Source organism: Chenopodium quinoa, unplaced genomic scaffold, assembly GCF_001683475.1.
Source record: "Chenopodium quinoa cultivar QQ74 unplaced genomic scaffold, ASM168347v1, whole genome shotgun sequence".
Classification (NCBI taxonomy): Eukaryota; Viridiplantae; Streptophyta; class Magnoliopsida; order Caryophyllales; family Amaranthaceae; genus Chenopodium; species Chenopodium quinoa.
The window spans coordinates 3548816-3561190 of NW_018744633.1; the positions used below are offsets into that span (position 1 = coordinate 3548816).

Below are 12375 nucleotides of genomic sequence, written 5' to 3' on the forward strand. Positions count from 1 at the left end.
TTATCATGTATGTTAGAGAGTTGGTGGGTTCAACTTAACATAACTTTTAAAATGTCATCCTTCGTCAGTGATCACAGCTCAAGAAAAGTTCTCAACAAAACTGTACTTATCATATCAGTTGACCTAAGGATTGACATTTCATTTGCTTCTTGCAAAAATTTGCTCAAATATAAGATGATTTTAGCAACTTATATAATAGGCTGTATTTTGATTTTAGAAAATTCATTCTACTGTCAAACCTAAAGTGGACAGGAGTGAGCCATGTTGGCACATAGGTCAGCACAACGTAAGGTCTCCCTGCCATGACTGAGCCAAATTGAACCCAACACTTAGCCATGTGCTATGGTCACACTTATTACAAAAGTAGGCATGTTGCCTGAACCTGAGATGGTTGACAAGCACAACAGTACGCCACAATGGCTGAGTACGTGCCACGCCGCCTAGCCCCAGAGGTAAGAGTCTCTATATAAGCTAGAAATAGAAGTCTTAATTTAATCAAATATGAATAACATGTCTTCACTCAAGGATCTATAGCATGATTAAGGAAACTAGTATTTTAACTTCCCTATACCTTTGTCTTAGACTGTCAGAATAACAGGGAAGATTCAATTCCTGCTTGCTGTTATTTCTGTTTGCTAAAATTCTCTGAACTACTGCACATTAGTACATTCTCTGAACTACTGCTTGCTGTTATATGTACACAATGGAAATGTGAATAATGAAAAGTTCAAGCAGAAATAAATATAGACCAAAGTAAAATATTGCTGAAAACAGAAAGTATACAGAAATGAGAGCCCATTCTTTGTATCATAATGTTAGTTATTTCAAAATTACAAAGCATGGTGTTGTTAAAGGAGTAAGAAAAAATAAATTAAAAAACCTTTCCGAGGATCTAATTCACCCAAAGTTCTCAAAATCATAGCAAAAGTGAGCTAAAAACTCAAAACCTTTGCTATTACTGAACTCCAGGCTAGATCCCTGTGCAATTTCCTTATAATATAGATCTGAAATAAAGAAGAAAAAAAAAATCTAACTTGATCCTCCTAATTAGTTAATTCTGTTAAATGGAGTAAATATAACAAAATGGGAGGAATGAGAAATAAATACTAGTAAAAATATTCAAACCTAGGAAATGAGTTGTGTACACCCCAAAACCTTCTTAATCCTTATATTCAAACCTAGGAAATGAGTTGTGTACACCCCAAAACCTTCTTAATCCTTTCCTTCCATCTTATTACTCTTCACCCTTTCTTTCCTTTTGATTTTATGTGTCATTCCACACAGTGAATGTAGGGATTGCACCTCCTCCATGACCACCAACAGCAGCCATGTTATTAGGCCTCGGAACGAGTGCTGGGATCGCGGTTGGGACCCAGTTGTTACAGGCTGTCCCTTGATCATAAGTCCCAACAGCCCCTCTTACACCAATAGCATTGTTAGTACCATTATTTCCTTGGTGTGAGTAATAGTAGTAATTTTCATACCCACTTTGCTCATTTCCATTCCCATTATTCCCTTCATGAGCTATAACTGTAGACATCCCAAATGGCAATCCATAGCCACCACCACCACCAACACTGTCACTCCCATTCCCATTTCCGTAAACACCGGGATTTGACCCTGCTGAGGCATGCTCCAAATTAGAGGAATGATTCTCCAACCCCATCAAATTATGCATCTGGAAGAAATTATGAGTCCCATTATTCAACTGAAGCTGCTGATTAAGATGATCTTGGTAGTCATGAGTAGTGTCCTGTACTTCTTGCTTACACCACATCCTTTGCTGCTGCTGCTGTTGTGATGCAGCAGCATAAGGGTAGTGCATTGCCAATGGTTGAGCTTGAGCTGTAGGGAAGGCGATCCCGGGCCACGAATGGAAGTTAGGAGTCCCATTACCATAAGCAGCATTAGTAAGCTGAGAAGTTTCATGATCATCAACAGCAGCAATTGCCCTTATGATCTGTTTATCTGGTGCAGCTGTCAATTCCTCAACATCTTTCAACCGCTTTGCAGCCCCACCAATGGGAAGTGTGGTGCTGTCTAGTATGGCTTTCACATCATATCTGTTTATCTCAAAGTTTGTTACTGCATTTAGTCCCCTGAATTTTATTGCTGCTATGTCATATGCTTCTGCTGCCTCCTCCTGTGTGCCTATAACAGTTGAAAGCCCTTAGTATAATGTTGCAAAATATGTTACAGCCCTCTAGCGAATTTTTTTTTATGAGACAATTACCGTCAAAGTAGTAACAAGATTTAGAGTCCGAAAAGTATTGTATATATACATGTAGAGAATATACAAAAAGGCTAGTTTGATGCAGGGTGTTTTTTTTAGTATATGCAGGACATTTCTGTAATGATGAGCACAATTGTAGTTTGATAATACATCAGTGAATTTTTCCTAGTTTTACATTTGTTTTTTTTTAAACGGTAAAATACAAAAAGGGCCCCCACCGTATCACAGGAATGTGGGGATATGAGGAATCGAACACTCATCACTTCGGGGGCATCTCCTCATTCTTCTTTTCCTAGTATAGTACCATTAGTATAGCTAATGTTGCATATCATGGCCTTGGCATTAATGGTTTTGGAGCAATGTACAATAGTGTTCCGAGTTAAGCCCGTTTCATTACCATCTAATGATCTATACTAATGCACAACAACACAATGTTCAGCAACTCCCTTTAAAACCTTATCGGGTGTATGCAGTCTTATCCCTTACGCGATACCAGCTTAAGCAATATAAAGATAATTGTTACTTACTGAAAGTGCCTAGGTAGAGGTCTTTGTTACCAGCAACCCTGCCTATCCTAGCCTGCCAACGACCATGCTGATGATGCCTAACCAAAATAAACAATAACAATTAGTCAAGACATGCATAAACTTAGCATAATTAATACATTAATGTTATAATTAACATTTAATAACTTTGTACTTGTTAGGGTTTTACTATTAGAATTTACATAATTAATTAATTAATTATGTGCATGTTTGGTGGTAAAAGTAGGCACATTAGGCTACAAAATTCCTGCAACAGTTGCAGGCAGAGTTCACATGGGCACATGAGACTGTATCCTTTTAACTTGGTCTTTTATTCCAGTCAAATAAGATTTTCATATTATTCTAAACTATATTAATATTATAAATTTTATATTATAAAGTACTTAAAAGAATACATGTGAACTAAGTGAATAAATTATGTCCTATCCACACGTATTGTAGTAAAAGTAGAATACAATCAAAATCATTATATTATAAAGTTTTATTAAATAAATAATGAGACTTAAAGATTTGGTCATTCAATTAAATAATTTATTTTTTATTTTGTGGAATATATTAATTAAGATTTGGATATAGGGGTAGTATGACATTCTCATATGCATACATCCAACTTAAGATTGCATTTTGCAGAATGTGGTCAAAATTTGAAAATTATAATTCAATCTATTTATATAACTTAAAGATGAAGAAGCTTCTGATTTGATTTGATTTGATTATTTTTATTATAGTTAATTAGACGGAACTAAAAAAAAAAATTATGCATTCAATTGAAATTCCTTACTAATTCTGGAATATTAATACTACTTTAAGTGATGTTTCTAATTAATTGCAATTCCAATAATGGATTAATTAATAATACATTGCAAAATTAATAAAGGAATCAGCTTAATTGACATAATATAATTTTATTAGTGAACATTTAAAGTGTTTTGGTGTCATTAGCTTTTGTATCTTATCATAAAAACAATAATTTGGTGTGTATTTATTAGCCTTTACCTTGTACACTACTCCTGCTTAAAACAAGTAGTCAGACCTGTTTATGTCATGAACTTCCAAAAGAGAGTATAATTACTAATTAATAAGGTGACTTTCTGAATTGTCTACTGTCATTTAGGTTATATTATATAGTAATTACAAAGGGCATTGAACTATTAAGCTCCTTTAAATTATTTGAGGAAGATTAGTTTTCTCTAATGATGGTAACCTAGCTTGATGCAATATGACTTCGTTATTTTTATATGAATTCTCTTTATTTAAGTTTTACGCTTAAAAGATCGTATCAGAATTTATCTGAATTAGTAATATATGAAAACTTTAAGTCCTTAACTAAACTTATTTGATCTTATTTAAACTTAATTATTTCTTTTGGAGCTTATACTTTTAGGTTAAAACAACAATAAGAATATTTTGTATATAACAAAATGAAAATTTAAATACCTTGTTACTCCTCGATAAATCGATGCACCACGAGAGAATCCACTGCTTTTCCTGTATTAAGAGAATTATGTAATGTTTAATAACCATTAACCATGTAAATTAAACCTAATTCGATCTTCCAATCCCCTCTAACAAAATTTGATCGATTAAAATGTACAAAGTATAAACCAAACACATTACCTTCGTAGAGATGCAACATATTCTTGGCGCGTCATATGCTTCATATCCTCAATTTCCTTCTCATAATCAGTAATCTGAATTATTGAAGAAAATTATAAAAATAATTATAATCATAATAATATTAGTACTCAAATTACAAGTATATAATAATGCTAATAACAACAAAAAAATGCTAATAATGTTATTGATAAAAAAAAAAAAGGATGGACATGCAATGCAAAATTCCTGAGTCATGCTTCCACTAACAATGAGTTTATAGTGCAAAACTATCACCATTAGCACCGGAGCATGTTCCCTAATCAAATAATTAATTGTTTAAGATAATAGAGACATAAAATCCTTAATTATGGTGCACTTAATTAGTGAAAATGCTTGCACTTTGAGTAAAGCTTTTGCATAAATATTGTCTCATGAAAGATAAATTAAGAAAAACCGGGATATGATATTGTGGAATTTAAACTTTATTAATTAGTAGAAAACATAATAATAAACCAAATAATAATGACTCCATTTCTTTTCACTTTCAATTACATACTTCAATTAATATATACTTCATAATTACTTGATTGTGTTTTTAGATTTCTCATGCAATACTATTATTAATCACGTTAGATATTATAATTAATGTAACAACTGCCAAAGTTTTATTCTAGCATGTAAATTTTAGCCTCAAACGACACCATATTTGAAATGAAAAAGTACTATTATGTAGGTTAATTGCATACACAACCATGCATTTAAGTCTATAAGACACTAAAGTAGAAATAATCAAGCTTAAATGCAAGCAAATACATGTACATCTAAGTTTATAACTTCGATATGCAAGTATGATAAAATTGTAAAATCTCGATCTCAACTCGAACAACCCTAAACTGCTCCATACTCGATCTAAATTTAAAATGCGATTGCATAAGATGAAATAATTGAATTTAATTAATCAAGAGTCATAATAATAATTATGTAAAATGAAAAAACTTACAGGAAAGTTGGTGGTGGTAGTGGTACCCCAGTATTTTAATGCAGCCAAATCATAAGCTCTAGCTGCTTTTTCTTCTTTGTCATAACCCCCTAAAAATTATATATACACAAAAATGAGAGAATAAAATCAGAAAAAAAATAAATAAATTATATACCATAGTATATAAATTAAATTATACATAAAATAAGATCTATTAGATTCTATTCTTATTAAAAATAAAAATTTTGTAAGAGTATCTAAGTACTATAATTAACAATTAAAAGGGCTCAAAAAGGAACTTTTTGTTCTCCACTATATATTACTTACCCAAATAAACTGCAACATTCCGCAAGATTGCCCACCATCAAACACACGATTGTTGTACACCCAAAAAGGAAACATATAATTAGTTTCTTTAATTATACACAAATTTACTGATTAATCAGAACAAAAAAAAATTAATTTTATGAAGAGAAAATTAATTAAAATTCTTTTTAATAATTTTTAAAATAATTACCTTGCCTTCCTTTACGAGTTTGCCCTTCTCTTCTACAACTATTGTCCCATAGATGAGCTTCATATCTTCCTGTCCATCTATGTCTGAAAAACCATATATTATAAATTATAATAAGATAAAAGTATAACAATATTTCAAATTTATAAATTTGATTGGACTATTATAATTTTATAAAATAAAATACGAAAACAAAAGCCTTGGGAGAAAAAAAAAAAACTCAATTATCAATTAACCAAGAAATTAAGTACAAAAACAAATGGTTAAAGATCGATTATCGAGTACATTGGATACCCAAGGTGCAAAGTTTAAGAAATTTTTTTAAACCATATAATAATTAAATACAAGTATATTATTATATGAAGAAAGATAATAGATATTTTGTTTTTATTTTTCGATAAACTTAAAAGAAAAAAAAAAGAATAATGTACATACATACCTTGTTACACCACGGTAAATGGACGTACGTTGTCCAAAAGTATCAATAGATTTTCTAGGAACGGATTCAACAAGTGCACCACTTTGAACTTCGACATTAGTAATAGTAGTCGTATTACTAGTCGTATTATTGCATACACCCGTCGTACCATCACTTTGTTGTTGTTGTTGTTTACTACTATTATCGGACAAACTACTTTCCATTATTTCTCCACCACCTCCGCCTGTCGCGAGTAGCGGCATGGCGGAGTGTGACCCACCACCGGTACCCATCGAAAGGGACAATGTTTGCGCATTTGTTAAACCGGCCCCACCACCACCACCACCGCCACCACTACCTTCGACTAAATTTGATTGAGAAGGGTGGTTTGATCTCAACCATGTCTTGATCATGGAAACATTGAGTCCATTATTATTATTATTGTTGTTGTTACTAGTAGTAGTAGTGTCTTTAGGGTTTGCCATGTTATTATTATTGTTATTATTTTCTTGTGGTGTGTTAAACCTGTAGTGATCTCCATTAATTTGTTGTTGATGATCTCTAAAAGAATGGCTGCTTCCTAGAAAGTTCTCTAGTTTTGGCTCTTCTTCAACTTCTTGGTTTCCCATTAACATACTTATCTCTGAGTTTCCCTTCAAATTCCAATCTGCAAAAAGTCACAAACTTTCCTTTCTTAAATTTCTCCCATTTTTCATTTTTCAAAAATAGAAAATAAAAAATAATTAATTACAAACAATAAAAAAAAAAAAAAAAAGATGAGGTTGGTTAAATTAAAACACCATTTAATCCTTTTTTATTTTGGATTAGGGTTTTGCAAAATGAGAATAATAAACATTGTAAACCAATCAAAGTGGTAAAAATCATTTTCTAGTTAATCTAGGGCATGAATTTGTAGGTTTGTTATGTAAGACCAACAAAAAAAAAAAAATTGAAAAAAAAAAATACTAGATTTTGAAATAAAATAAAAATTACCTTGGGATTGATTATTTGTTGATCTATGGAAGGCCTCAAGGATGCCAAAGGGAGGAGGAAGATGATTGAGAGAAGGATGACCGGGCGGTGAGTCGGTACCGAGATCAAAACACTCTCCGGTGGTGCTTGTGAAGGGATTATGATGATCTTGATTAGGAGATTGAGAAGGAATTTCTTGAGGAGATAAAGAAAAACCTAACCAATTCATTGAAGCCATTTTTTTTATAAATATCTTAATTAGACAACAAAAGAAAATAAACTAAACTTTATAATATAAGGTATTTAGGGTTAGTTTAATTTCTTTGTTAAGAGAGTGTTTAAAAAAGGGATTAGATTCAAACTAGCTTAGTTTCATGCATGAAATGAAGAAGAAAACTTAAGGGTTAATAATAGAGGAGAAGAAATAGAAGAAGAAAAAACCATTGTTAAGGAAAATATTAAAAGGGTGAAGATAGAGGGAAGGAGAAGAAGAGGAATGGTCAAAATTATGAAGAGAAAATTGTTTGTTTCAAAGCAATTGTAGCATTTATATAATCTCCTTCTCTTTCTCTCTCCTCAATTTGTAAGTTTAATTAAACAAGTTTGTAGCACCCGTACAAGTCAAGTGTAATTGAAAATTGTACAACTAGTTGTAGCCTGAAATTCGCCCTATTGTGGTACCATATAGCTTACTATATGTCACTGTATACATATTGGTGTTTATTGGTTAATAGTGATTAATTTTGAATGAAAAAAATTGCTAAAAATAGGGGAAATGGTTTATGAACATTATTATTAATTAATCGAGTTGTGTGGGAGTATAATACTCTTAATTAAGTGTAACTAATATTTGACTTTCCTTTTGTCGTAAATTAAAATTATGCATGTAAGCATGTTGAATACACATATAAAAATTGTATATATTTGGTTTTTACGATTAAATTATTGATATTGATTTGACGGTTATAAAACATAAATTGAAACACAAAAAAAATATTACTCGTATAGCAAGATAAATAATACTACATACTCCGTATACTCGTATCTCGGATAAGTATTTTTTATAATTATTTAATTAAACAACCAAAAATGTATAGTCACACCCTATCACAATGTTTTTGTTAATTTAAAATTTAAATATATAATCATTTAATTAACAACCAGAAATGTAGTACTGTATCCCTTATCACACCCTTTTACAACTTTTTTTGTTGCTGTAAAATTTAAAATACTCCGTCATGATTAGATTTGAACTAGTATTAATTGTTTACAAAATCAATTAATACTACGAGTACCAAGTATGTACATAAATATTACTGGTATGATGAAAAAAAGATTACTATTCGTAATTATCTTAATTAGTTATTTGAAAATATAAATTCAATGGATTTGAAAATAAAAGGAGAGAGAAAAAAAAGTTGGAGGAGAGAGATTGGGGAAGGGGATGCAAATTTTTATACAAAGTACTATGTCTATTGAGGGAAGTGCAATAAAGACTTTCTGTCTATCAGAAAATTAAGGTACGTGTATTTAAAAAATGAGGTAAAAGGAAAGGTACTCTAGCAGCAATTAAATTACTCCGTAATTAATTTGTTATTTGGCTAGGTGTGCTAGTAGTATGATCTTAAAATAAAAATAACTCTCTACTCAAATGATACTAAATTATCATACTACTTTGTTTTAATTCATGTTCATATCCAAGTATCGGCCTTAATAATTTGATAAATCTATAGTCTAAAATTAAGTTTCTAAAGGGTTCATATCTATATGATTAGTCAGAGTGTCGAAGATTTGATAGAGGTATATAATCTCCGTAAAATGAAAAGTACGAGTAACATTAACTCTGGTCTAAAAGTAAGTAGATAGATAAATAGATAGACCATAGACAGACAAATAGATAGAATAAAAGTAACACCACTCTGCTGGATTGCTGGTAATATTGAAGATATGTACGTAGTGATATTTTAAGCTTTATTAATTCTAATCACCTTTTGGGTCTACTAGCTTAGCCCAAAAATAGAGACAAGTTAAGCTTATCGCATGCCGAATTTATGCTAAGTAGAGAACGTTGCAATGTATGTTTGGGTAATAAACTTAATTTAATTAGTAAGCCTAACACATGGGTTTGCTAGCTCAAACTATACAACCATGTTGTGCTATCGTAAACCTTAATATATAATGTTGCTAGTAGCAACATGCAACATTTCATAGACTTTTAACACATACCATAGCTTATTATGAGGTCAGATTGCACCAAAATGACATAGTATAAACGTTTAGGCATGGTTATTGGATGGATTCATGGATCAATCTGGTTAACGAGTTTGGTTGGATATAAGTTGGACCATTTGATAAGATTATTTTGTTCATGAATTGAAATTTGAGTTGGAATTATGTCTTAATAATACATATATATATATATATATATATATATATATATATATATATATATATAAACTATAAAGTCGATTTATCTAGACAATCTAGAAAGAATTATTATTACTCCCTCCATCCCTAAATTACATTCCTCTTTCTAGCATTTATTCCTCACATAATAGAGAGAAAGAGGAATGTAATTTAGAGACGGAGGAAGTACGTACTAGTATTTTAGTAGAGTATCTTTTATCTAATTACGCTAATTATATATATCAACCACACATAAATGTATTTAATTTAATAATCGCCGAATATTCAAAATTATCATGGTGACAATTCCCTCCATGCACCTTCTAGGAAGGCATGAACATGCACCTTACACTTCTAGATTTGGCAAAACTATCAGATCAAGCTTTGATTGTTGTTTCTATCATACAGAGTGACAACAACTCATGCTAAAAATCCAAAGCAAAACGGACGAAATTAAGATAATGATTGATGGTTGATTCTTTCTAATATTATATTTTGTGTTTTTTGAGAAGAGCATATATAAATATGTGCATATAATTTGGTGTAATTGGCTCAAATTCTGTCAACTATGGTCAGTTCTTCAATTCCCGGGGTTGGGTTCAAGCTTTCAAAATATAATCAGCCTGCTGCTTTGGTTGCTCAATAGACTTGTGAGACTTCAGTTTAATACTATTTCGATCTACTCACCAAATTTTATAACAGATTTTTAAATAAAAGTAAAGATATATTGACATATGCATCTTTTAATTTTTTTAGATTGGCCTGTAATACATACTTTGATGTATTACGATCCTGTTCTTTTGAGTTTTTGTGGTCTGCTCTGCTCAATATTACTATGTTAAAATCTGCTCTATTCTGTTGAAATCGGCTTTGCTTAGAAACTAAAAAAACAGGGTCTAATTCACGAATGTGCGAGTAAATCACACATTAATAAAAAATTTATAAAAAAAAAAAGAAAAAAGAAAAAGAAAAGAAAAGAAAAGTGGTCTTGTAGACAATTTTGATTTTTTTTTTTTCTAGTAACAATTTAGATGAATAGAAACATATAGAGCGTAACCATTATTTTGAAAAGGCTAATATAGAAAAACAGTGTAAGGGCTTGTTCTCATTGACTGAACTCAGCTGAATTGAATTGAACTCAGCTGAACTGAAATGAATATTTTATAAGAGAAGGAAATTAAGAGCTGAACTAAACTGAATTTTAACGTAAGAGAACAGGCCCTAAGTGTAACCATTATTTCAAAACACGGAGTTAGATGGATTAATAAGTTGTTATTGAGTAGGGCCGTAGGGGCATGCATGCAAAAATGCAAAAGAGAAGCAAACCATCCCACACCTATTAAATTTAAAAAATATCGTTGGAAAACATCAAGTTCAATTCTTAGCTACTTTATTTCATCAGTTTGTCAGTATACTTATACCATCAACATACATGAGCTCTGAAATCTGCATGCATTCATTCATTCATTCATATATAAAATCATGATATATAAAACTATACTATAGTACTACAAATAAAATTATTATACTTTTTATAACAACCTCCTGAAAGGCAGAAAAAAAATTCACAATAACAGCCTTCAAAAACCCATAACTTTATCACATTCTTTCCCATATCTTACTTGCCTATTATTATTTGTATACATGCTAAATGCCAGTAATATAATGCTGCTGTTATACCAGTATTTCTCAACTTTATTATATATATATATATATATTTTTTATTATATGATTCAATTAATTCTAATCATCAACCAACCTGGTGAAATCTGCAGTGCTCCCCCGGTTGAACCGGGAGTCTCTGTGATGGGTGCACGTATATCTATAATGCATGCATGACTGACACTTTTTCACTATGCAAACTACTGCACCTGATAAAATCAAGTACGACTTAAGTTATGTATGTGTTTATGTACTCACATAACTGTAGATACTATATATGCTCAGGGTAATAGCTCGCTTTATTCGAAAGTAATAGTCACATATGCTATGTAACTATATTTTTGTTACGCAGTACTTTGTATGTACGTACATGTACCAACAAACTGTGTTAAAAGTGTTGGCTCACTTGATAAGACAAGAGCGGAAAAGAATCAGAAGTAATTACGACTTAAACTAGGGGGATTGCACCCCTAAATTGAGACATTAAACCTTGTATTACGGTTTATAGTAACTAGCCTTCATAATCTATCTACAATTCAATTTTCATTAATTTTATAAAGTATAGCTGTATCAAAGATTTGGTTTATTTTGTGGTACATGAAATAGTTAATAATTGGCTTATTGCCATCTACGTACACCCTTTTTAATAAAGAACCTAAATTATACGGACAAATGCAATACCATATAAAATAAGGTACATGATATCTTGATGATCCATTTGATTAATGGTTTTTGTACTGCTACACATTATTATAAAATTTGTAGTAATAATTATGGTTGACATATATTATATATATACCATTCTTATTATATAATGACTTGACCAAAATTTAATTAATGAAAACAAGGAAAAAAAATATAGCATCACTAAGCTAGTTGATTATGAAACACTATTTGATCATAAATAGAGTTATAACATAAAAATATTTAGAGCAAAATCAGCGAATCTTATAATTTTACAAAAGGTTAAGTTTTCGCAGCAAAAAAGTATATGTTAGCCACATAACAGATAACACAATTTGATCCCTTAGATAGTGTCATAGTTCGTAA

General features: G+C 30.8%; 1 protein-coding gene across 1 annotated transcript; it reads right to left on the reverse strand.

Moving 5' to 3' along the window:
* Positions 1-778: 778 nt before the first annotated feature.
* LOC110701063 (AP2-like ethylene-responsive transcription factor AIL1) lies at positions 779-7856 on the reverse strand. Its single transcript, XM_021878650.1, has 9 exons — positions 7279-7856; positions 6307-6952; positions 5871-5953; positions 5681-5689; positions 5375-5463; positions 4396-4469; positions 4216-4266; positions 2761-2837; positions 779-2151 (listed from the first exon to the last, which is right to left on the reverse strand). The coding sequence occupies exons 1-9, from the start codon at positions 7493-7495 to the stop codon at positions 1265-1267; spliced, it is 2133 nt and encodes a 710-aa protein (XP_021734342.1). The 5' UTR covers positions 7496-7856; the 3' UTR covers positions 779-1264.
* Positions 7857-12375: the final 4519 nt, after the last annotated feature.

Excerpts from the sequence above, each read along its gene's own strand:
- LOC110701063 (XM_021878650.1), bottom strand. The coding sequence starts at position 7,495 with ATGGCTTCAATGAATTGGTTAGGTTTTTCTTTATCTCCTCAAGAAATT. Across the intron at positions 6,953-7,278 it reads AACAAATAATCAATCCCAAG|ATTGGAATTTGAAGGGAAAC; the intron begins GTAATTTTTATT and ends GACTTTTTGCAG. Across the intron at positions 4,267-4,395 it reads TATGTTGCATCTCTACGAAG|GAAAAGCAGTGGATTCTCTC; the intron begins GTAATGTGTTTG and ends CTCTTAATACAG.